This window comes from Pteropus vampyrus, unplaced genomic scaffold (assembly GCF_000151845.1).
Source record: "Pteropus vampyrus isolate Shadow unplaced genomic scaffold, Pvam_2.0 Scaffold101, whole genome shotgun sequence".
Lineage (NCBI taxonomy): Eukaryota > Metazoa > Chordata > Mammalia > Chiroptera > Pteropodidae > Pteropus > Pteropus vampyrus.
Genome location: NW_011888882.1, coordinates 6,869,738 through 6,891,237, shown reverse-complemented (window position 1 = coordinate 6,891,237; position 21,500 = coordinate 6,869,738). Strand labels below are relative to the sequence as shown.

The 21,500-nt window shown below is 33.4% G+C and overlaps 1 protein-coding gene across 2 annotated transcripts in view; it reads left to right on the top strand.

Annotated features, from left to right (window-relative positions):
* The window catches only part of AFG1L (AFG1 like ATPase), a 128,913-nt gene that overhangs the window by 24,205 nt on the left and 83,208 nt on the right, over nucleotides 1-21,500 (top strand). For both annotated transcript variants that reach the window (XM_011364857.2, XM_023533403.1), the window contains 2 exons: nucleotides 591-721; nucleotides 9,016-9,115. In XM_011364857.2, coding sequence (XP_011363159.2) covers nucleotides 591-721; nucleotides 9,016-9,115 — 231 coding nt within the window. The remainder of the gene's footprint in view (nucleotides 1-590; nucleotides 722-9,015; nucleotides 9,116-21,500) is intronic.

Below are 21,500 nucleotides of genomic sequence, written 5' to 3'. Positions count from 1 at the left end.
AGCATATCAGCATTCAGTTTGTACTTGTATATATGCCTTATTGCTTTGTCAGTGTTCTTATGTTACATCATTTTTGCTATCAGCTACACAATAACCTCCTCAAGGAAGGAATGTTTTTTTTTCTTCTAATGTATTCAGCATTTAGAATACATATAATGAGTAAAGTGGGTCTGGATTTAGTGTATTAGGATAGAGACAAGAGAACATCCTGTTTAGATATGCTAGACATAGAAGAGGCATCCCTGCCCGCATCCCTGAAAGTCTTAGGACTGAGATTGGTTTGTTGATCCATCTAGTCACTGTCTAGTCATCTAGTCTATCTCTTTGTCATCTCTGACATGATCGAAGAATAAAGGTGGAATGACCACAAAGTATCCTTACAACCATAGAAGTATAATAACATGTGAACAACTTATTTTGGGATAGAAAAAAATGCAACCAATTTCAATAATCACATTTGATTGTGGAATTTAAACTTAATTTTTACCTTTACACGAAAGTTTCATTTAGAGATTTAAAAAGTGTTATAGTTGTCTAAAATGTACTATTAATACAATGTTTGATTTTGTGTTTAATTTCATTCATTTAAGGAATACACCGCCTTAAACAGAGTTTGCCAAAAAGGAAACCAGGGTTCATGTCTAAATCATATGATCCAATAGCTCCCATAGCTGAAGAAATCAGTGAAGAAGCATGTCTCTTATGTTTTGATGAATTTCAGGTAATGCAGAGGTGATTCATGGATGTAGAATGGTGTACCGAATGAAGTGTGAAAATTTAAAGTCTGTTTTCGATTTTATAATTGCTTAAAAGTTGATTTGATACATTATCTCTTATGACTTTAATATTACTATCACAGCTTGCACAAGGCAGATGTGGCCCATCTGCTTTTATATGGTCAGTGGGAAAAGAATAATTTTTATATTTTTAAAGGATCATTAAGAAAAAGAAAAAGAAAATGCAACAGAGACCATATGTGGCTTGTAAAGCCTAAAGTATTTGCTATTCAGCCTTTTATAGGAAAAGTTTGCCCATCTCAATACTCTAGTCAGTGGATTCACATTCCCCCCACACTATGATGGAGATAATGTAATGATTGCCTAATAATGTCTTTAAAGATTTTTCAAGTTTTTTTTTAAGTGTTATATAAAAAGCAAGTGATTCACACATCTCATTTAAGCTTCACAGCTTATCTGTGCTAAAGGGAGAGAATTGTCCTGGTTGAACTTTTATAGTTTTTTCCTAGTTTTAGGATTCTCTGCAATGTGCATTTAAATTGGTAGTAAATTATTTCCTAACCTTTATTTCTTATGAGAGCAAAAGTGGCATGAAAGCTAACAGCATGTCTTATGCTTACTCTGTATCCTATGTTATGCCCAGTGTAGTAATAGTAGTGGTAGTAATAATAATAATGCTAAATGATACTCTAGATTAAAAATTATTTCTTTTTTATTTGCTTTACTTAGTAGTCTGAAATGTAATAGTTGGTTTTCTATAATGCTTATCATAAGAGCAACTGATTATTGGAATGAAAATAGAAAAATTTACAAGTACTGAATATAAGCTTAAAAATAAAGCTTCACACTAAAGCTTTTGGAAAATATTTCTGAAGCTGAGTGCAGAAACTCCTGTGTCTGATTGCCTAGAATAAAGGCCTAGAGAACTTTCAAAGGTAGAAAACTAACATTCATGTGTGTCTACTCTTTAATAGGCTTGGGTGATTCACACAACTCGTTTGATATTTGTGATGAAGTGAGAGAATTGCCCTAGTTGAATTTTAACGTTTCTTCCAGTTTTAAGATTCTCTGAAATTATGTATTTAAAGTGGTAATGCGTTATTTCCTGGTCTTCCATGCTTAAAAACCTGGGTTAGTGGAAAATATGATGTGGTCATGATGCCTTTATCCCAAATGAGACAGCTCGACCCACTTAGCTAACAATGGTTTTGATTTATGATAGATGACAAAGAGGAATTTCACCAGGAGTGGTGTTAAACTGAACCAGCTGGGGAAGAGGAATATTTACTTCTTTTCTCCCTCAGTCATAGTAAGACAGCTTGGCATTCACCCTTTGTATCACAGAAGTACAAAGGTCTTCGAAAGAGAGGCCTGTGGAAAAGAGATGTTTCCCACTACTCTGAGAAGGTATACTCAGTACACCAACATGGTAGTGCAGAAAGAAAGAGAAGGGCCTCATGTAGTTCTAAAAATAGCATCAAGTTAACCGTTGTGGTGCCTTCAACAGAAAGTCAATGACGAATCAATAAAGAACATCTCCCTTCTTTTCTCATTATGAGTCTCTTAAATTATCTCTAAATAAAATTGAATTGGCACAGCTAAATTTTTGATTAAGTTAAACATTAAAAAGATATATTAGTAACCAACCTTTGTAAAATGATTCATGGTTTACAAAGTATTTTTATGTCCTTTATTTAATCCTGTAAAATAGTTATTACTGTCTTCATCATATAGATGAGGAAAGTAAAGCATTAGAATTTCCTAAGTAGCATGTAAAAATCATTATTCTTAACTTAAAAAAATGTAAATTTTAAACAGTCAGAGAAATGGTTGCCATGTCGACATGAGGACTTCTGGCACGGCTATTTCAGAAGTTTGGGAAGCAATGAGAATCTGTCTGTACGAGGTGCCAAATTACCCATTAGGCTTGATAGTCACAGCACCTGAGGTCCATGATACTTTCAGGGATTCATGAAAATATTTTAATTTCTTATAAATTTTGAAGAAAAATGAATATATCAGCAATGAATCCAGGTTGTATATGTATCTATATTATACTTGTCTTATACCAATGCAGTTATAAAATCTAATTTATATATAGTTAATTAATTTGTCTGTTAGTGAGGAAGGTGCTCACAAAGGTGAAAACGCCTAGGGCCCGTGGAAGTCACAATGCTGCCCTGTTAGTGAGGTCCTAATAGAAACCTTCCTGGTTGCTCTGGGCATTTTCTGTTAAGTTCAGATTGCATAAAGTTGATACCTGGTTGGGGAGAAGGAAACAAAAGCAACTATCAGGATATAATATTCTAAATGACTTGAGTCTTGCAAAAGAAATTCAGGCAACAAAAAGGGTTTTTTTCAACTTACATATTAAGAACAAAGGAGAACAAGACAGAGACAGGCTCCTTGCTTATAAAATGTTGATTGCCAACCAAGAGAAAGAGATGTAATGGAGCTGTCTGTCATTGCCTGCCCTACCTAGAGTTGGTTTGATGTTCATTCCTTCATTTACTCATCCATCCCAGTTGCTTTAAAGAGTCTTATTCTATACTACAGGACCCTACCTGTTCCACAGTCAAATGGACCATGTCTGGACATCTGATCTATGAGTAGCTAGTCCACAAGCTTGTCCACAAACTTGGACTTGTGTGCTGTGGCCTAGGGCTGGGCCAGTCATATACCTTCTCTCTCAAATATTTGAACCAAAAAGCACAGAGGAAGTTCCTATTTAGCAATGAGACAGGAGTAAAGAGACATAGGAAGTAACTGAATCACATTAGAGGCAGGAGTGGTAGGGTGCTCCCTAGACAGTGGCTGAGCTCTCCAGAGCTACCTCTAATCCCAGCCTGGTCTCCAGCTGCAGTACCAGGAAGTGCTGTTCCCCTTCTGGAGTCTTAAGTAAACCCCCTTTCTTTAGCTGGATCTCTTGTTTCTTGCAAATAGTCTTAATGAGAGTGGAACTATTCAACTCATGTTTTGTTCCTGTCTTCTATGTCAAGAGAGATTTCCCTGTGATCTATAAAAGAAATCAAAAATAGAAGTACTGTGAGGAAATGTCACGTTCCTTAATAAAAAATTTTCTCCAATGGAAAGAGAATTACCTGATGAACTTAAGCCCAAGCAAAGCAAAGAGATGAGGTATCTACTAGGATGCTTTTGGCGGCAGTAAGCCCAACCTAAAAGGGCTTAAACTCTAAGGCAGGGGGGATATTATGCTACATAAGATAGTGTCATTCCTTTTGCTCAAAACCTCGTGCTTCCTCTCTGACTTTCTCTGCTATGCTTTCAGCCTAGCTCTTTGCTCCCTACTGTTTTCAATCCTATTTTCTTCATAGATTAGGGAATCATAGCTAATAATAGGTGTTATACCAAATGCTTCTTTCTTACTAGGACTCTGAAGAAATATGCACAGAGATGATAAAACAGTGCTGAATGCCAAATTGATTACTTTTTTTTGAGTCCAAATTTCAGTGTAGCATTCTAGAGTGTTAGAGTTGACAACATGAGAGACCCTCTTCTTTGAGTAAGTTGGCCTGAATGTCCTAGAATGAAAAATGTTAATATTCTTGCCCTTTTATTTCTTCTGCATTCCAAATGTGAACCTTGGAGCTGACCATTATATGCAAGAAAAGGCCAATATTTGAATATACCAATTATTGAGAAGAGCCACAGAAAGCGAGAGTATGAGGGCAAGAATGTGTCCCCTAAAGTCAGAGGCCATCACAGAGCTGAGCCTGGATTTCCTGATTTCAGTATTCTGGATGGTCTTCTGTTGATCTTAAGGAAACTCTTCTAAGACACTAAAATTGGATTATTATACGTCCAGATCTTTTGTCCCCTTTTTCTAAAATTCAAGAGGGTGAAAGTTTACCCTAAAACATTACTGTACCAACACTTAATATATTCCTTAATATATTTAGAACAAATAGGCAGAACCTTTGCACTGGATGTTCTTTCTGCATGAAACACTGTTCCCCAGATACCCATCATAATATTATTCAGATCTTTGCTCAATTAGCTCCTTAATGAGGCCTATCCAACACTATTTAAAATTGCAATTTGCCACTGAACTCCACATTTCCAATGCCCCTTACCCTGTTTTTTTCATAGCATATATCACTTTCTAACATATATATTTACTTATTATGTTTACTGTTTATTATATGTATTTCTCCACAATGTAGACTTGAAGACAGGAATCTTTGTTTTGCTAATCGATGTATCTCACGTGTCTAGAACAGTGCTTTGAAATGAATAAATGAATGAATAATATAATGAGTGAATGAATGAATGAGTGAATGAATAAATCCTAGTACTAAATAACTATTGAAGTAGTCCTCCAACTAAGTCCAATTTCTTTTATATATAGTAATAACCCACATTTTTTTCCTGTCAACATTCTGAATTATCTTAACATTTTTGTCCATCAGAGTAAATTAACTTGGAGAAGCCATGGCTAATTAATAAAGCAGGAGTCAGTTGGTATAGCCAAGTGCCAAAGAATACTCTTTTGATATTGTCCCCATACTTGAATTTTTTTCTGTGTTTGTTTATGTTCTAATTAAAAGCCACCTTTTACGAATTATCTGAGGCAATGCCCATTTATTAGAATGCTATTACATTTATTACATTCTATTTATTACATTCTATTAGGCATATTCTGTAATATTAACTACTGTTTACTGAGTGTTTTCTATATGCCTGTTCTTAACTACTGTATATTACGCTACTGTATATTACATCTACAGCTAAAATTCTATACAGCTATATGTAAATAATATGGAATTATACTAGCATACATTCCACACATAGGTAATAGTCATAGTTAACATTTCCTGAGGATTCACTATATGTAACATAACAATTTTGCAAGTATTGCTTTCATATATTGATGAGGAAATTAAGGGTCAGAGAGGTTAAGTAACTTGTCCAGGGTTGCACAGCTGGTAACTCAATTTGAATCCATCATCAGTGCTCTTATTCACTAGTAAGAACAGCTATGTTATATGTTCTCCTTGGTATATGATGTCTTCTATTTTGTGTATAAATATACAGATCTAGGTAGAGCTAGATAGGCTTTTAGTAGATGCTTTAATGATAGAACCTAAAAATTATCCTTAAACCTGTTTAGGCCTAGTACAATACATTACTGATTTACTAGAAAAGAATTTTTTAGGCACTTTAATCTTAACACCAGTATGTTTATAATCACTACTCCTCTTTTAAAATTGAATCTTAAATTGACTTTTAAGTAATTATTATTGGCTTTTAGGTAATATTAATTAACAATATTTATTTTACTGGGGAGATGAATGGGAATTATTGCTGCTTAAAAACAAGAATATATTTTTTCTTTTTTTGCTCTTGAATTTAAGGCATTTTTCACACTATGTTTTGGTAGCATTCAGATTGCATTTATAGAATGTATTCCTCATTATCTTGGTCATTTTTAGTAAGTGTAGCATTTCAGTTTTACTTGTGGTATCAGAAATAGTATTCTTACTTTGAGAATTTGTCTAGATGGGTTTTTATGTGTTTTAGTGGCTGAAATAAAAAAATAGGTTTTTCCTTAAAATTTTTTTAGTGTCTTTCTTATGCCTCCTTGAATGCTTATATTTCTTATTAAACTATTTATGATTCCAAAGATATCAGAATACTGAAGGAAATCAACTTAAAAATATGTTATTTCTTCTTGCCTTTTTTAAGGGACATTGGTTAGATGTTTTCCTAATATGGTTAAAAAAAAAGATTTCTGATGAGCAGAATATCATGTAAAATTCTCCTCTGTATGCTATCAATATCATTAAAAAATAGTTTTGACCGTTTTTATAAAACAGGAAAGCTATTAAAAAGTGCTAATAAAAATATATGCTTATTTTTGTGCTAATACTAATTACCGATAATGCATGCTTATGTTTGTCACTCATTACATGGCACTGCACCAATCAGTGGATGACTGAAACTCAAGCACTTACACATGTAAATTAACTATTAGATTTTTTTTTTCTTTTTTACTTAAGTGAGTCATAATGGAAAGCATCTCTAGGTCATAAAAAAATCTTTTCTCTTTAATGCTAATGAAATGTCTCCACTCTCTGTATTAGCAGACTACCCTTATTGGTAATCTGTAGCCTTCTCTTTTGTTCCTGGTAGTAATGAAATGCTGGGTGCTGAAAAAGCCCGCTCTTCAAGAATGTGTGGCCAATTGTCTTCTGTTCACTCATACTGTAAAATTACTGTTCCCCAGCAAAGCTGAACAAGTACAGGGGCAAGATCAAAAGAGTATTCTTTGGCACTTGGCTACACCAACTGACTCCTGCTTTATTAATTAGCCATAGCTTCTCCAAGTTAATTTACTCTGATGGAGCAAAAACCACTCTGTAGTACAAAAACAACAAATGATAATTCAACCTCAAGTCTTTATTGTTTGCTTTCTCCAACTTTCGGTTTAAACCTTTACAGTGTGTTACAAGCTAAATGTCCCTTAACTTTTCTGAACCTTATCGCTCGCTCAAAAGCTATTTTAACTTTTTTTCAAAAACATCAGTGAGATAGTCAAGTGACCATTTTTATTCTCTAAAATTGGGTAACTTTTAATTGATTTCATTCTTTTTAAAAGTCAGTGTATTGGGAATCCAATTTAAAAGTGCAGTTGCTTCTAAAATTTGCAAGCTGTTCTGTCCTCTCATCAGAAATGCCACTGGTGTTTGAGCATTTGAAAAGGGCCTTCTCTCTGAGTGTTTTTGCGGAAGCAAAATTTGACAGTGATCCTAAGCTCCAAATTAATTAATATCAGTGCCACTTTTCTTTTCATTTTATTCACCACTTTGTAAGTTCCTGAAGTCTTTTTAATTTAATAACCTTTAGTAGTTTTTTAGTTAATGTTTTAAAGTTATACCCTGAGACAGAAAAAAATATCTGTACATCCCCATATCTTGGTCTTGTTTTGTTTTGTTCAAGTGGGAAGGGAATAATTAAACTTTTGAGTAAGGTATCAGCTGTAAAGAGAAAAAAGAGTGATTGAGACCCTTCCAACCCAGGTTGTTGTTAGTTGCACTATAACCAGTTAGTTGGTAACGTAGTATTTTGGTCTAATTTGAAAGAATTACACTAGTTTCCATGTACTCTAACAATGTGATATATATTGTGAATATGAAACAAGTTTTATTGCAATTATTGAGAATGTGCTATTAAAGAAAGATCAAAACATTTTTACATTGGGAATATTTAAAACACATTATATTCATAAGGGAAGGTGCGATGATTAATATCAGCCTTCATTATTCATTTATTTTTGAAGTCAATTTCCTTCCCTCCTTAATTTCTGTATTTCTTTGGGATTTTTAAAAGCTTTTCAAAATATTGTCATTAAGCTTATTTGTTAATTGTGGATTTTTAAAAATAATTTTAGAAAAGATCAATAGTTATATGTATCTCTATACTTAGATGAAATAATTTTATCTTCATTATGCATCTCATTTTGTCAGAAGTTATTTTTTTAAGGCACTGTTTTAACCATTGTAAGTTTTTAAAAAAATTTTTTTCTTTTGTAGAAGGAATATTTGTGTTTGCGAAGGTTAGCAGAGACTGGCTGTGCTGGAAGTGACTGCAGTGCCTTTTGATTATTCATGGACAGTAATAGAAGGCACTTAAAAAGAACAATGAAATTGCTTATTTTTGTGATGGGCCATCTGTTGAATTGTTTTGTGCAACAATTGCACAATAGTATCTATGTCATATCATTCTATTTTCAACAGCAGCTGATTATGTTTCACTGGCTACTTGTCCTTATTTCTAAAGTTCCATGGCCATTTAAAGTCACCTTTTCAGAGACCTTTGTCAGAAGGTATTAGAAATCTCAAACAGCCAGTGTGTTTTTTTTTTTTCTTTTTTTCTCTCTCATCTTTTTGGAGGCGGGGGAGGGGGGGCTGTGGTGGGAGTAGGAAGAGGGAGTTGGTCATGTTAGTCCTAATTAATTAGACTTCCTAAGTGTTTAGGACAATTATCTGTGCCTTCCACCTGTAGTTCTATAAAAGAAGTTAACATAGAATCATTTGATAATTTGCGTAGAAATGATAGGCTTGCAAAAAAGAAGAGTCAAGTTTAAAAGACTGCAGTCTTTCATGCTTTTAATTATCGACTCTTTTTTTCATGATGATAATTAGAATTTTTCTCTTGGAATTCACTTCCATCATTTTTTGTTTTAAAGATGAGCCATTAGCAAGTTTGTTAGAGCAGAAGTGAAATTAAAATAAAACAAATGTGTTGTTGTCCATAGGTCACTGACATTGCTGATGCCATGATTCTGAAACAGCTTTTTGAAAATCTGTTCAAAAATGGGGTCGTCGTTGTGGCAACATCTAACAGGCCACCGGAAGGTAAAAACAAACATTGTGCTAACCTCATCTAATTAGGTGGAAACTAACAAGCTTTTAGAAATCCATAATTTTGTACTTATTTTATTATGTTAATAAATCTGGACTTTGCTTATCATTACTTTTGTAATTCACGTCCTCTGAAAAACCAATTGGTATTTGTATTTGAAAAATGTTTATATTCGTAGCAAGCTAAATCCAGGTGATCTCTCGTGTTTGAGGCACTTGCTGTTTTTTTCTGAGTACTAGATATGTCCTATGTACATATCAAAAAACGCAGGCCTTTCTAACTGCTTTTTATAGGCCATAAATGAAATGAAAGACGAACCTCCTAACTGAATTTTAGAAAAAGACTTAAAACTTACTTGTATCAGTCATTTCTAATACTTCATTTAATTTATCATTTCTAAAAAAGCACTCGTGGCTTATTAGGAAAATATTTAAGAAGTAAAATTAAGTCATATTTAGATAAAAACAAGTTTATGATCTAGTATCTTTCAGCTCATTATGTGGACAGTTGAAGGTCTAAAGAACCAAAGATAACATTTTATGCATTCTTAATGTTAACATCTTTCTGCCTAGAATGCTGTTCTTCCATATAGGCTCTGTCCTTACCTCCTTCTGGTCTTTCTTTGCTGAAAAATTACTTTGCCAATGAAGCCTAGACTTAGCTCCCTGTTTGAATCTATGAACTTTCCCTTTTTTCTGGCACTGCATTTCCTTACCTGCTCTATTTTTTTCCTGTAGCACATATGGACCCAGCATATACTTAACTTATTTATTGTGTTTATAGTTTATTGTCTGTCCCCTTCCAGGAGGCAAACTTTTGTGAGGGCAGTGACTTTTATTTCTTCTGTTCACCTGTATTCTAAATACCTAAGACAGTGCTTAGCACACAGATAGATTTTAGTGAATAGTCTCAGAATGAGTGTTGAATGCATGCATATTTTAAAAGGATCTCTCTGGCTACAGTACTGAGAAGAGACTGTTGGGGATAGGGTTTCGAGGCTGGAAGTAAAAGACAATTTAATAGATGATTGCAGCAGTCGTGAGGGGAGATGAAGGAGCAGTAAAGGTAGTGAGAGTGGTCAGATTCTAGATATATTTTGTAGGCAAAACCAAAAGGATTTACCGATGGATATGAAAGAAAAGAAAAAGAGGAATTAAGAATGATGCAAAGGTTTTCGCCTGAGCAGTTGAAAGGGTGAAGTTGCTGTTTGCTGAGATGGTGAAGACTACAAGAGAAGCAGATGTGGGTAGGGAGATGAAGTAGGGGTTCTATAGTGATGAAGCAGATGCATATAAGAGTTTGGATTTTAGTGGAAAGGTTTGGACTGGAGATATAAATTTGAGAGCCATCAGTGCTAAAAGGAAGCCCGAAAGAGCAGCCAGTGAGGTAGGAGGAGAACCAAGGGAGTGTCAAGTGAAGAAAAAGAAAGCCATACAGAAAGGAGGGCTGCGATCACATTTGTTAAATGTTGCTAGGAGGTGAAAATGAGGTGGAACTGACCGTTGGAATTGGTAATGTAGAGTTCATTAGTGAACCTGAAAAGGGCATGTAATGGTGTGTGGGTTTTTTAAAAAAATATGCATGTCACATTGATGTGACATTTTGAATTTGTAATCTACTCATACATCTAGATCTTACTGTGTGAACTGCTGTCAAACTAGGTTGCTCTCATTCTTTATTGGTGTAGTTGATTTCTTTTTCTTTCTATTACATTTCAGCCTTTTAGTTTGCCTGCATTGTTCCATTGGGTCAATTTATTTGAAGTATGATTCCAACATGAATTATTTTTAGCTATTTCTACTAACTGCGACATTTCTAAACTTGGTTATCATACTGTTATGTTTTCAGCCATTCATTAATTAAAGTGTTTAAATAAGATAGGACTATTAATTAAAGTGTTTAAATAAGTTTAGACCCCTGTAGTATACCCCTGGACGCTTTATTTTAGGGAGACATCAATTAATTAATTAATACTTTTGGATCCAGTTATTTAAACAACTGTAGTTATATCTAATCTATTACATACGAATGATTTTGTCAGATGCACTTGTTAAAATCCATAATGTTATGTATAGCATCTTGTAATTTACTAGTGTAGCAACTATATGAGCCAAGCTTTTTAATATTAGATCATCTCTGTAGGTGAAAGTGAGGCTTGAGTCTTCTCTAGCTGACTGGTTGACTTAATAATGTCATCAATATTATCCCTAGATAGTCAGTGAGAAGCTATGTTCATAAATAGCAAGGTACTAAAGCAAGATTGGAAGCCCTTCTGTTAAAAGGAAATTGCAGTTGGCTGTACAGGCTACTGCAGTGTGGTAAACTGAGGCGGGACAACCACAAGGAGAGGTTAAGGAACGTTCTAGAGTTCAGAGCTTTGTAGGAGTGAGCAGAGTTACAGGCCCACCAAATTAGCATGCAGAAAGCCAAGGTGGATCCACCCTCTGTAGAAGAATGAAAGTTCAAGATGCAGAATTGCGAAAATTGGGCATTAGCCACAAACTTAAAGCCTTTTCTAAATATAAACTGTAGGAGAGACACTTGTCATACACCAGGTTTCTTAGCCATGTCAGATGAACAGTCATAATAACATAAAGAAGATGGCATATCTGCATATATAAATATACATTTATATATAAATATTTTAAATATAATAGAAAGGAACTGACATATGTATCATTATGCAAGTAATACAAATGTTTATATATAGAAATAGAAATATTTTTATGGGTGAAGAAATAGACTCGGAGATTAAGTATGGATGTAGGAAAAGGCAAAACTATAGGGCAAAGAATGGATCAGTGGTTGTCAGGGGCTGAAATGAGGAAGTGTTTCACTTCAAAGGGGTAACATGAGAGAATTTTTTGAGGGTGATGGAACTGTTTTGTAGTGGTGGTGGTTACCTGTGTTAAAATTCATAAAACTGTACACCCCCGAAAGTTAATTTTACTATATTTAGATAAAAAAATGAATCACATGGATAGCGAGTGGCAGAGCAGAGGCTAGATTCTAGGTTTTGTGACTCATTTAAGACATTGCCCCTTATAGTTCCTCCTTGTTGATCATCCTTGATCTTTGCCCTGTCTCACATTAAGAGTGTCCCCTTTCCCAACCATGAAAATGCATTCAGCTTTTTCTTTAGGTCACAACTTTTAACCGAGAGCCCCCAGATAGGTGCTTATTATTTTTTTAGTAGTATCTACTGTTCTCAGAATTTTATAAGAGATGGAGAAGAACCTTCCTGGCAGAAGATTGTGGCAAAGCCCAGTGGCTGGAGAGAGGATGGCACATTTGAGGAACTGAAAGATAGCCATTGTGGCTGGAGTGCAGCGAAGGAGGGTCAGTAGGATGCAGTGAGGTACAAAACGAATCTGGAGAAGTGAGAGCTAGACCATATAAAGCACTTATAATCATTCTGAATTTTATTCTAAGGGAAATGAGAAGCCATTGAAGTGCTTTAAGCAGTGACTAGTAGGATTGAAGTTGGAAATAATCACTCTAGTTAGGGTGTGGAGGTGAATTATGGGAATGGGGTGCAGTGATTTGGTAGGAGACATATTAGGAGGCTATTACAGTACACCTGGAAAAAATGATGCTAGCGTGGTATAAAGCAGTGATTCTCAACTGGGAGACTCTTCTGCCCACCAGGAGATATTTGACCATGTTTGAGACCTTTTTAGTTGTTACAACTTGGGGCAAGAGAAGGGTCCTGCTACTGGCATCTAGTAGGTAGGCAGAGGCCAGGAATTCTGCCAAAACATCCTATAACATACACGGCTTCCCCCCACAACAAAGACTTATCTAGTCAAAAAAGTCAGTAGTACCAGTGATGCCAATGGATACGGAGAGGATAGATTTGAAAGATATTCAGGAGATAAAATGGATAGCACCTGGTTATAGGTTGGAAATTGAGGAAGTGGGAGAAGACAGTTTCTAAACTGGTTTGTACAGGTGGGTGGGTAGTGGTACCTGTCATTCAATATACACAGAAAAATCTGGACCTTATCTATTGCTCAGTGTAGAAGTGCATGTATTTTTCCTTTCTCCACTAAGTCTTTAGCCTCTCTGTTTAAATTTCTTCCAATTCATTTATCTCATTCTCTTCATTTCTAGTTATAATGTATTAATTTAATGGGCAAGAATGGGAGCTATTGTTGGTGGAGGTTACAATCATACTCCAATCTTTTATCAACTAATAATTGTCAACTTATAAACAGATGAATTATTAATTTTAATAGAAAATGATCAGAAGCATTAATAAATCGAAAATTTTAATAGACAATAATTGATAGGCAAGTAAAAGCAACATCAGAATTTAGGAATGTAGGAGAGAAAATAGTTGTGGTAGGGACTGGTCTGGGAAAGTCCTGTAGAAGAGAAGAAAGGGAAGCAATACTTAAGGGGGTGAAGGGAATAAGCTACCAGAGTGACTGCCTGTCTGCCACTGTTTTTTCTAGCCCTAAATTTTAATTCCTACCTTGCTTGGGTCGGTCCATGGCCTCATCCTCTATACACCATGTAGTTGTTAAAACCCAAGCTGGTGTCAGCTCATGATTATTCCTTTAACTTTTAGCTTCCTGTTTGTTTGGTTGTTTTTAGTACAACATTTGTAGTACTACTACTTTGTATTTTCTAGGGTAATTTGGTTAAGGCTCTTTAATTTGGATCAGATCCAGAGGAATAGGAAGTTGCTGGGAAATTTTCAGATAAAACATATCTAGAGAGAGTTTGTATTCAATTTCTTGTTTTTTAAAACCTCAAGTAAGTGATTTATTTAGCAATTTTGTCATTTAGGTAAATACTTCATATGACCTATGTACAAATAAACACATTTTTACTTTTGAAAGATTATATTGTAAAGTCATTAGAAGAACCAGAAACAAAAATCCACAATTAAAAACTCACATATATGCTACTTACTTTTTAGGTTCTAAAATAAAGTTTTGTTAATTCTATGATATTCTAGTAGGGAAAAATAATATTATAAGTTTTAAATGCATAGAGACCATAACAATAAATTAATAATAAACTAGGAGATTAAATTAATGAAAATTGAAATTAATAATTAAACTTAACTTATTCACTCAAAAATAATAGTATATCTTTATGGGGATATAAAATATGTAAGTTGAAATGACTATGCTTCTTTGACAGTAAACTGCAAGGTACTAGAAAGAAAAAAGTCCCCTATGGACTGAACATAGCAGAACTGTGAGAACAGTATGTTCTGAACTTTCTAGTTTTTAATCTACTATTTATTATAATAAAAATGCTACAGATAGCATTAGAATGTCTAAGAATAATCTTGTATTACTTGGATTATCAGGCAATAACACTATGTGATCCTTCAAGCCAATATATCCATAGTAAATAAAAGACTGGATATCACTAGAAAATTGGCTAACAGTTATGCACACACACACACACACACACACACACACACACACACACACACTAATGTAATTTATTATATTAATACTTCTAGGCAGAAAAATCAGTGGTGTTCACCATAAAAGCTGAAAGAGCATTTGGCAAAATTCAACATCTTTCTTAATAGAATCATGCTGTAAAATTTAATTAGACGGATAATTTCTTAATATGATACCAAATATGTGTATATCAGTTCAGAAGTCACAATTATGCTTAGTGGGAACATTGGTAGTTCTACTACAAGTATGAACAAGCTAAGGATGCCAACTATCACTTTTTAACATTGAACCTACAGTACAGACAGATTATAGAACAACTAGGTGATAGTAAGGGGAACCAAGGAAAAACCACATGTCTTGATTATAGGGTTTCACTAAAATTAGTCATACCACTCCTTTTTCAAGGTATGTAAAAAAAAAATATGGGAACAATAAGTAGGAAAGAGAAGTAAGCACTAGAAATTTTCTATTTTCTAATTTTTTAATTAGACTCTGCGATACCTATATTTGCAGAAGACACTGTTTACATCTTTAAAATCTCCAAATAAGCTCATAGAGCTAATAGCGAATTTAGCAAAGTCACAGGTTACAAGGCTAATATGCAAAAATCAATGATATTTTACATACTTGTGGCCAATAATTGGAAAACTGAAATGAAAAACCAATTTTTTACAATAGCATCAAAAACATAAAGTAATTAAAAATAAATTTAACAGAAACTTTCAAAAACTCAGCACCGAAAAATATAACACATTGCTGGGAGAAATTAAAGAAGGCCTAAATAAATGGAATGATATACTATTTTCTTGTATTGGAACATTCGGTTTTATAAAAATATTACTTCTTCCCAAATTAATCATAGATTCAGTGCATCACAGTCACAACCCCACCATGCTTTTTTTGGGTGTAGCGGGGAGAATAGAGATTGACAAGTCGATTCTAAACTTTATATGGAAATGGAAAGTACCTTGAATAAGCAAAATAATCTTTAAAAAAAATGACAAAGTTGATGGACAAACAATAGCTGATTTCAAGACTTACTATAAAGCTACAGTAATTAAGATATATGGTACTGTCATAAGGATAGAAAAATTAATCAATGGAGATTAGTAATTGGAATGAAAAATAGCCCAGAAATCGATGTCTATTTATAGGATCATTTGACTTTTTGACAAAGACAGCAGGAAATCTATTGGGGAAAAAATGATGCTAGGATTACTGGTTGTTGATATGGAAAATAATGAACTTTGACTACTACCCTACATCGTACACAAAAATTAATTTGAGTTGGATCATAGACCTAATTAAGCAAAGAAGCTAAAATTGTAAAGCTTTTAGAAGAAAACACTGATGTATATCTTCATGACTTGGGGGGTAGGCAAAGATTTCTTAGACAAGTCGCAGAAAACAATATCGTAAATAAAAATTGATAAATTAGACTTCAACAAAATTAACAACTTTTGCTCCTTTTAAAGCACCTTAAGAAAATGACTAGGCAAGTCTTGGACTGGGAGAAAATATTTATAAATCATATATTTGACAAAGGGATGATATTCAGAATAAATAAAGAAATCCTAAAAGTCAGTAATAGAAAGACAACCCAGTAACAATTGGGCCTAATTTTGAAAAGGCACTTATTTTGGCCAGTAGGCACTTGCAAAAAGGCCCAGCTTCAATAGTTATCCAGTAAATACAATTTAAAAGCACGATGAAACGTCATACTCTACAGCCACCACAACAACTAAAATTAAAAAGACTTGCAAAACTCAATACTTATGTGGATGTGAAATAACTAGAACTCTTGTACACTGTTGACTGGCTGTAAAATGTAAGATATATGTGGAAAAAAGTTCTGTATTTTCTTATGAAATTAAACATACGTCTATCCTATGACCCAACAATTAAACTCCTAGCTATTTACCCAAAGAAATGGAAAAAAGAGGTTCACAAAAGACTTGTACAAGAATGATTATAGCAACTTTATTTGGAATAACCAATAACAGGAAATAACTCAGGTATTTATCAATTAGAGGATGGACGAACAAACCATGGTATATTCTATAAAATTGAATACTATTCACAATCCAGAGGAATGACCTTGTAACAACTTGGATGAGTTTCAGAAACATTAGGCTGAGTTAAAGAAGCCTTATACAAAAGAATACATACTCCATAATTTCATTTTGATGAGGTTTTAGAAAAGGTTTTATGGTTTGCAATAGGCATTATAGTACTTATCTTTAACTTATCACAGTTTACTTTCAAGTGATATACCACTCGAGGTATAGTGTTAGAACCTTACAACAGTATACACCTATTTCTCTCCTCCTAGGCTTTGTGCTATCATTTTCATTTTACTTCTGTATATGTTATAATTCCTATAACATATTATTATTAATTTTGCTTTAAATAGTTATCTTTTAAAGAGGTTTAGATAACAATTTTAAAAGTCTCATATTTACCCAGTTACCATCTCTGGCCCTCTTTATAGGGTTTCGTTCAATCTTATTTTTCTGCCTGAAGACTTCTTTTTAAGATTTCTTGTAGTTCTGTTAATGAATTCTTTCAGCTTTTGTATTTCACAAAATAAGTCTGTGTTTTAAAACGTATTTTTGCTCAAGATAGAATTCTTTGTTGACAGGTTTTTTTCCTTTGTCCTTTAAAGATGTTTCTCCACCATGTTCTGGCATATGCTGTTTCCAATGAGAAGTTGCTATCATTTTTATCTTTGTTCCTCTATATGTAATGTATCTTTTTTCTCTGGTAGCTTTTAAGTTTTTTTCCCCTTCAATCAGCAGTTTAAGAGTTTGATTGTAATATGCTTTGATATAGTTTTCTTCATGTTTCTTGTGCTTGGGCTTTATTGAACAACTTATATTTAGGCTTTATTGAGCAACTTAGATTTATGGTATTATAGTTTTCATCAAGTTTGGAAGTATTTTGGTCATTATTTCTTCAAATATTTTTTTCTAGCTCTTCCTCTTCTCCCTTTCAGGTACTGTAATTACACATATATTAGGTTGCTTAAAGTTTCTCCATACCTCACTTATTCTTTGTACATTTTTTCCTACTCTTTTTTTTTCTCTCTGTGCTTCATTTTGGGTAGTTTGTATTGCTATGATTCTAAATTCAATAATATTTTCTTTTGCAGTATCTAATCTGCTGTTATTCCCATCCAGCATATTTTTTTCCCCTCATATATTTTAGTTTTCTTCTCTAAAAGTTTATCGTGGGTCTTTTTTACATTTTTCATTTTTCTATTTATTATGGTCACTCTTCTAGCTGCTTAAACACATGGAATTCAGCAATAACTGTTTTGATCTTCTAAAGTTAGTATCTGTGTCATTCCTAGGTCTGTTTCTGTTGGTTGATTTTTCTCCTTGTTATGGGTCATATTTTCCTATTTCTTTTCATGTTGTAATTTTTATTAGATGTCAGACAATATAAATTTTACTTTATTGGGTGTTGGATATTTTTATATTCCTATACATATTCTTAAGCTTTATTCTCTGCCTTAGAAACCGTTTGATTTGGGGGTATTGCTTTTAAGCTTTGTACAGTAGGACCAGAGCACTATTTAGTCTAGGACTAATTTTTCTCATTACTGAGATAAATCTCTTCTCAATACTGTACCTGTTACCCCATTATTACGAGTTTATCCACTCTGACTGGTGGAGACAGGCATGTATGAGTTCCAATGATGATTTGCTTTAATATTTTTAGGTGATTTTTTTGGGTACCTTGGCTTTGGGTAGTTTCCTCACACATGTACTGATCATTACCCATCTTGGTACACAACTGGGACCCTCAGCAGATCTCCGGAGCTTTTTCACTGGGCAGCTCTCTTTTTTCTGGTACTCTGCCTTATGAACTGTAGCTGCTTTTTCCTCTCTGGACTCTCATCCATCTCCTCAATTCAGGGAGACTACCAGGTCCTTCTTGGTTTCCCCCTCCCTGTTGTAGACTGTTTTAAACTTTTCCCAGGCACAGAGCTGGGGCAATTGTAGAACTCATTGCATTTCTTTCCTTCTCAGGGATAACTATCTTTTTTTTCCCTAATGTCCCATGTTTTCGTAAAACTGTGAATAGTAAGTCTGGGGATTATGGAGGGTTACTCTAAAAGTCTTTCCACTATAGTGAATTCAAGGAAGGCTTGATAGAAAATGTGGCATTTGAGCAATAGATTTGATTGTAGAATATTAGGAAAGAAGGTAGAGACAAAGTCATGAGCTCATGCCTTCCTTCCTCTCTGCTTATTTTTCCAAGATAGTCTAGTCCTTTTGTTACCTTTGTAAAGCTGCCTTTGAACCATCCTCCTCTCCAGATTAGTAGCTAGCTTCTTGCTCTGTGTGTTATGTTTGTACTGTGTGTCTCTTTTTCCTGGTATCACAGTTATGTCTGCTTGTGTCTGTCAGCTGTGATAAGCCCAACTGGTCACAAGTGGTTCTGAAAAAGTCTGTAAGTTTTAACATCATTGAAGACCTTGACTCTAATCTTAGGTATACCAATTACTGCCTGGGAATTCAAATTATTTTTAAAACTCTGAATATTAGTTTCTTTATCTGTAAAATGGAGGTAGAAATATCTACTTTGTGGGGTTATAATGATTTGTATACGGTGCCTAGCGTGTTACTTGACTCCTGGTGGATGTTCTGTAAGTCTTAGTTCCTTCTTTTATTTATCTTTTGTCTTTATCACTCATTTCAGTGCAGACACATAGTAGGAATTTATGAATGTATGTTGAATATAAAACTATAATATACCATAAAATGAGAGCATTTCTTTAGCTGTATTATTAACACATTTAGTAAAATACTATTTTAACTCCAATTAGTATTTTAAAAATAAGCTAAGTAGCCGTTGTTACTTAAATTGTCTAAGGGTACCATTTTCTTTTAATCTGTATCTTCTATAAAGAAAAATCTCCTGGAAGGATAAGTCAGATTAGTTTCATAAAGCTGTATAATTATTTTGTGTTCATTTATTAAAAAAACCTCCTTTTAATTACCTATCCTAAAAGTTTTTCTTACTCTAAACTGATAAGTATTTATGTAAATAAACATTATTCAGTCTGTTGGTTTTGATACTTGGATTTTCAAAGAAAAGATCTACATATCCATGTGCATCTCCGAAGTATTTCTGTAGATCCTTGTAATTACTTTAAAAATGCTCTTTGCATTTATTTCATCTGTAAGTATTATTACAGTTATTCACTGTAGAGAATGTAGAGGTCCTTATACCAGTCTCAAGAAATGAATGTCCCATAATCCCAGTATTCTATCTTATATACTACATGCTCATTTAGCTTTGTTCAGAGATCATTAAAAATTGTAGACAAGAACTTATGCTGAATTTTTAAATAGTATTTAGTAAATAAAGACAAATGTCAATATAAATATATTATAAAATCTTTATTTCTAAGAAAAATAATGTTAATCAGTATTAAAAATTTTGGTAGCTAAATAACATTTCAAGAGATGGATATATTGCATTGATAATTAGCATATTATTTGAATTGTAAAGAACTCTTCAATTTAATGAATACAGTCCTTTTTCACTTAAGTGTCCTATAAAAACCTAACGGTTTTCAAGACAAGTGAATTCTGTTTAGAGTTTTGTTTAGAAAATACTTTTCAGAGCATAAGGTTTGAATTATATATTCTTATAAAGGCTTTTTTGTTGTTGTTAACTCTTTAAAAAATAAATCTTGAAAACTTAAAAGCATTGTTATTCTACTTGAACTTTATTGATGCATGGAAATCTTTTAATCAAGAATGTTACAAGTGGGCCTTTACATCTCTTTGCCATTAACCTACTTATGGTGCTTGCTTGTTAAGTTAGATTTCAGAGCCTATATGTCCATAAAAAAAGATATTCCATGAGTAAGACTGAAAGGCTAACTTAACATAGATGAACTTTCATTAGTGTAATATCTTAATTTAATTCTGTAGCATTGTGTTCTTTGATATTCACTAAAGTTGTGTATGCTTTTTTATTTCCTCAGTAAATTTTCAAAGAACTTATTGAGGCATAATTGACATATAATAAGTGGCACATATTTAAAGGATACAGTTTAAAAAATATTGACATATGTATCTGTGAAATCACCATCACAATCAATAAAATGAACATTTTCATCGCACCCCAAACTTTCCTCATCCCTTTTTTTATCTTTCCCTGTCATCCCTGCCCCACATCTCCCATTTTCAGGCAACCATTGATTTGCTTTCTGTTACTATAGATTAGTTAGCTTTTTCCTAGAGTTTTATATAAATGGACTCACACAATATGTGCTCATTTTTTTTTGTGGGGGGGTCTGGTCTCTTTTACTCTGCATAATTATTTTGAGATTCATATGTTTTGTTGTGTGTATGCATGGTTTATCCTTTTTCTTGCTGACTGGTATTTCATTGTACATATGCCTGTTTGTTTATCCATTCGCCTAATGATGAACCTTTGGATTGCTTGTCATTTTTGGCTATTGAAAACAAAGTTGCATTTTTTAGCTATTATGAATAGCTATTATGTATAAAGCTGCTATAGACATTGAGTGTGATTTAAAAATTATTTTATTTTCAGTTTTGCCTCTTTCTGGCAATCACAGCTATCAACTCTTATGCAGCAATGTTTTTCTTCCCTAGCAACTTGATAATTAGAGAAGACTATGAAAATACCTAACTTTAAACCCTGCATTGCCCCTATTTTACTCATTCAAGGTATCGATTATAGGAAAGAAAACATCTTGTTTTAAATTTTGAAATCCTTATAGCCTGGTCAGCATTATTACCTTTTATAATATCCCTAAATGAAAAATTTAAATGTAACTGAATTAAAGCTTCTAGTTCTTAATTAACCAAAGAGCTTATGCAAATACTTTCTTCACTATAATGATGTTATGATGAATATTTTTCTAAAGAGAATAAATGTTTCCTAATAACCACATTTTATT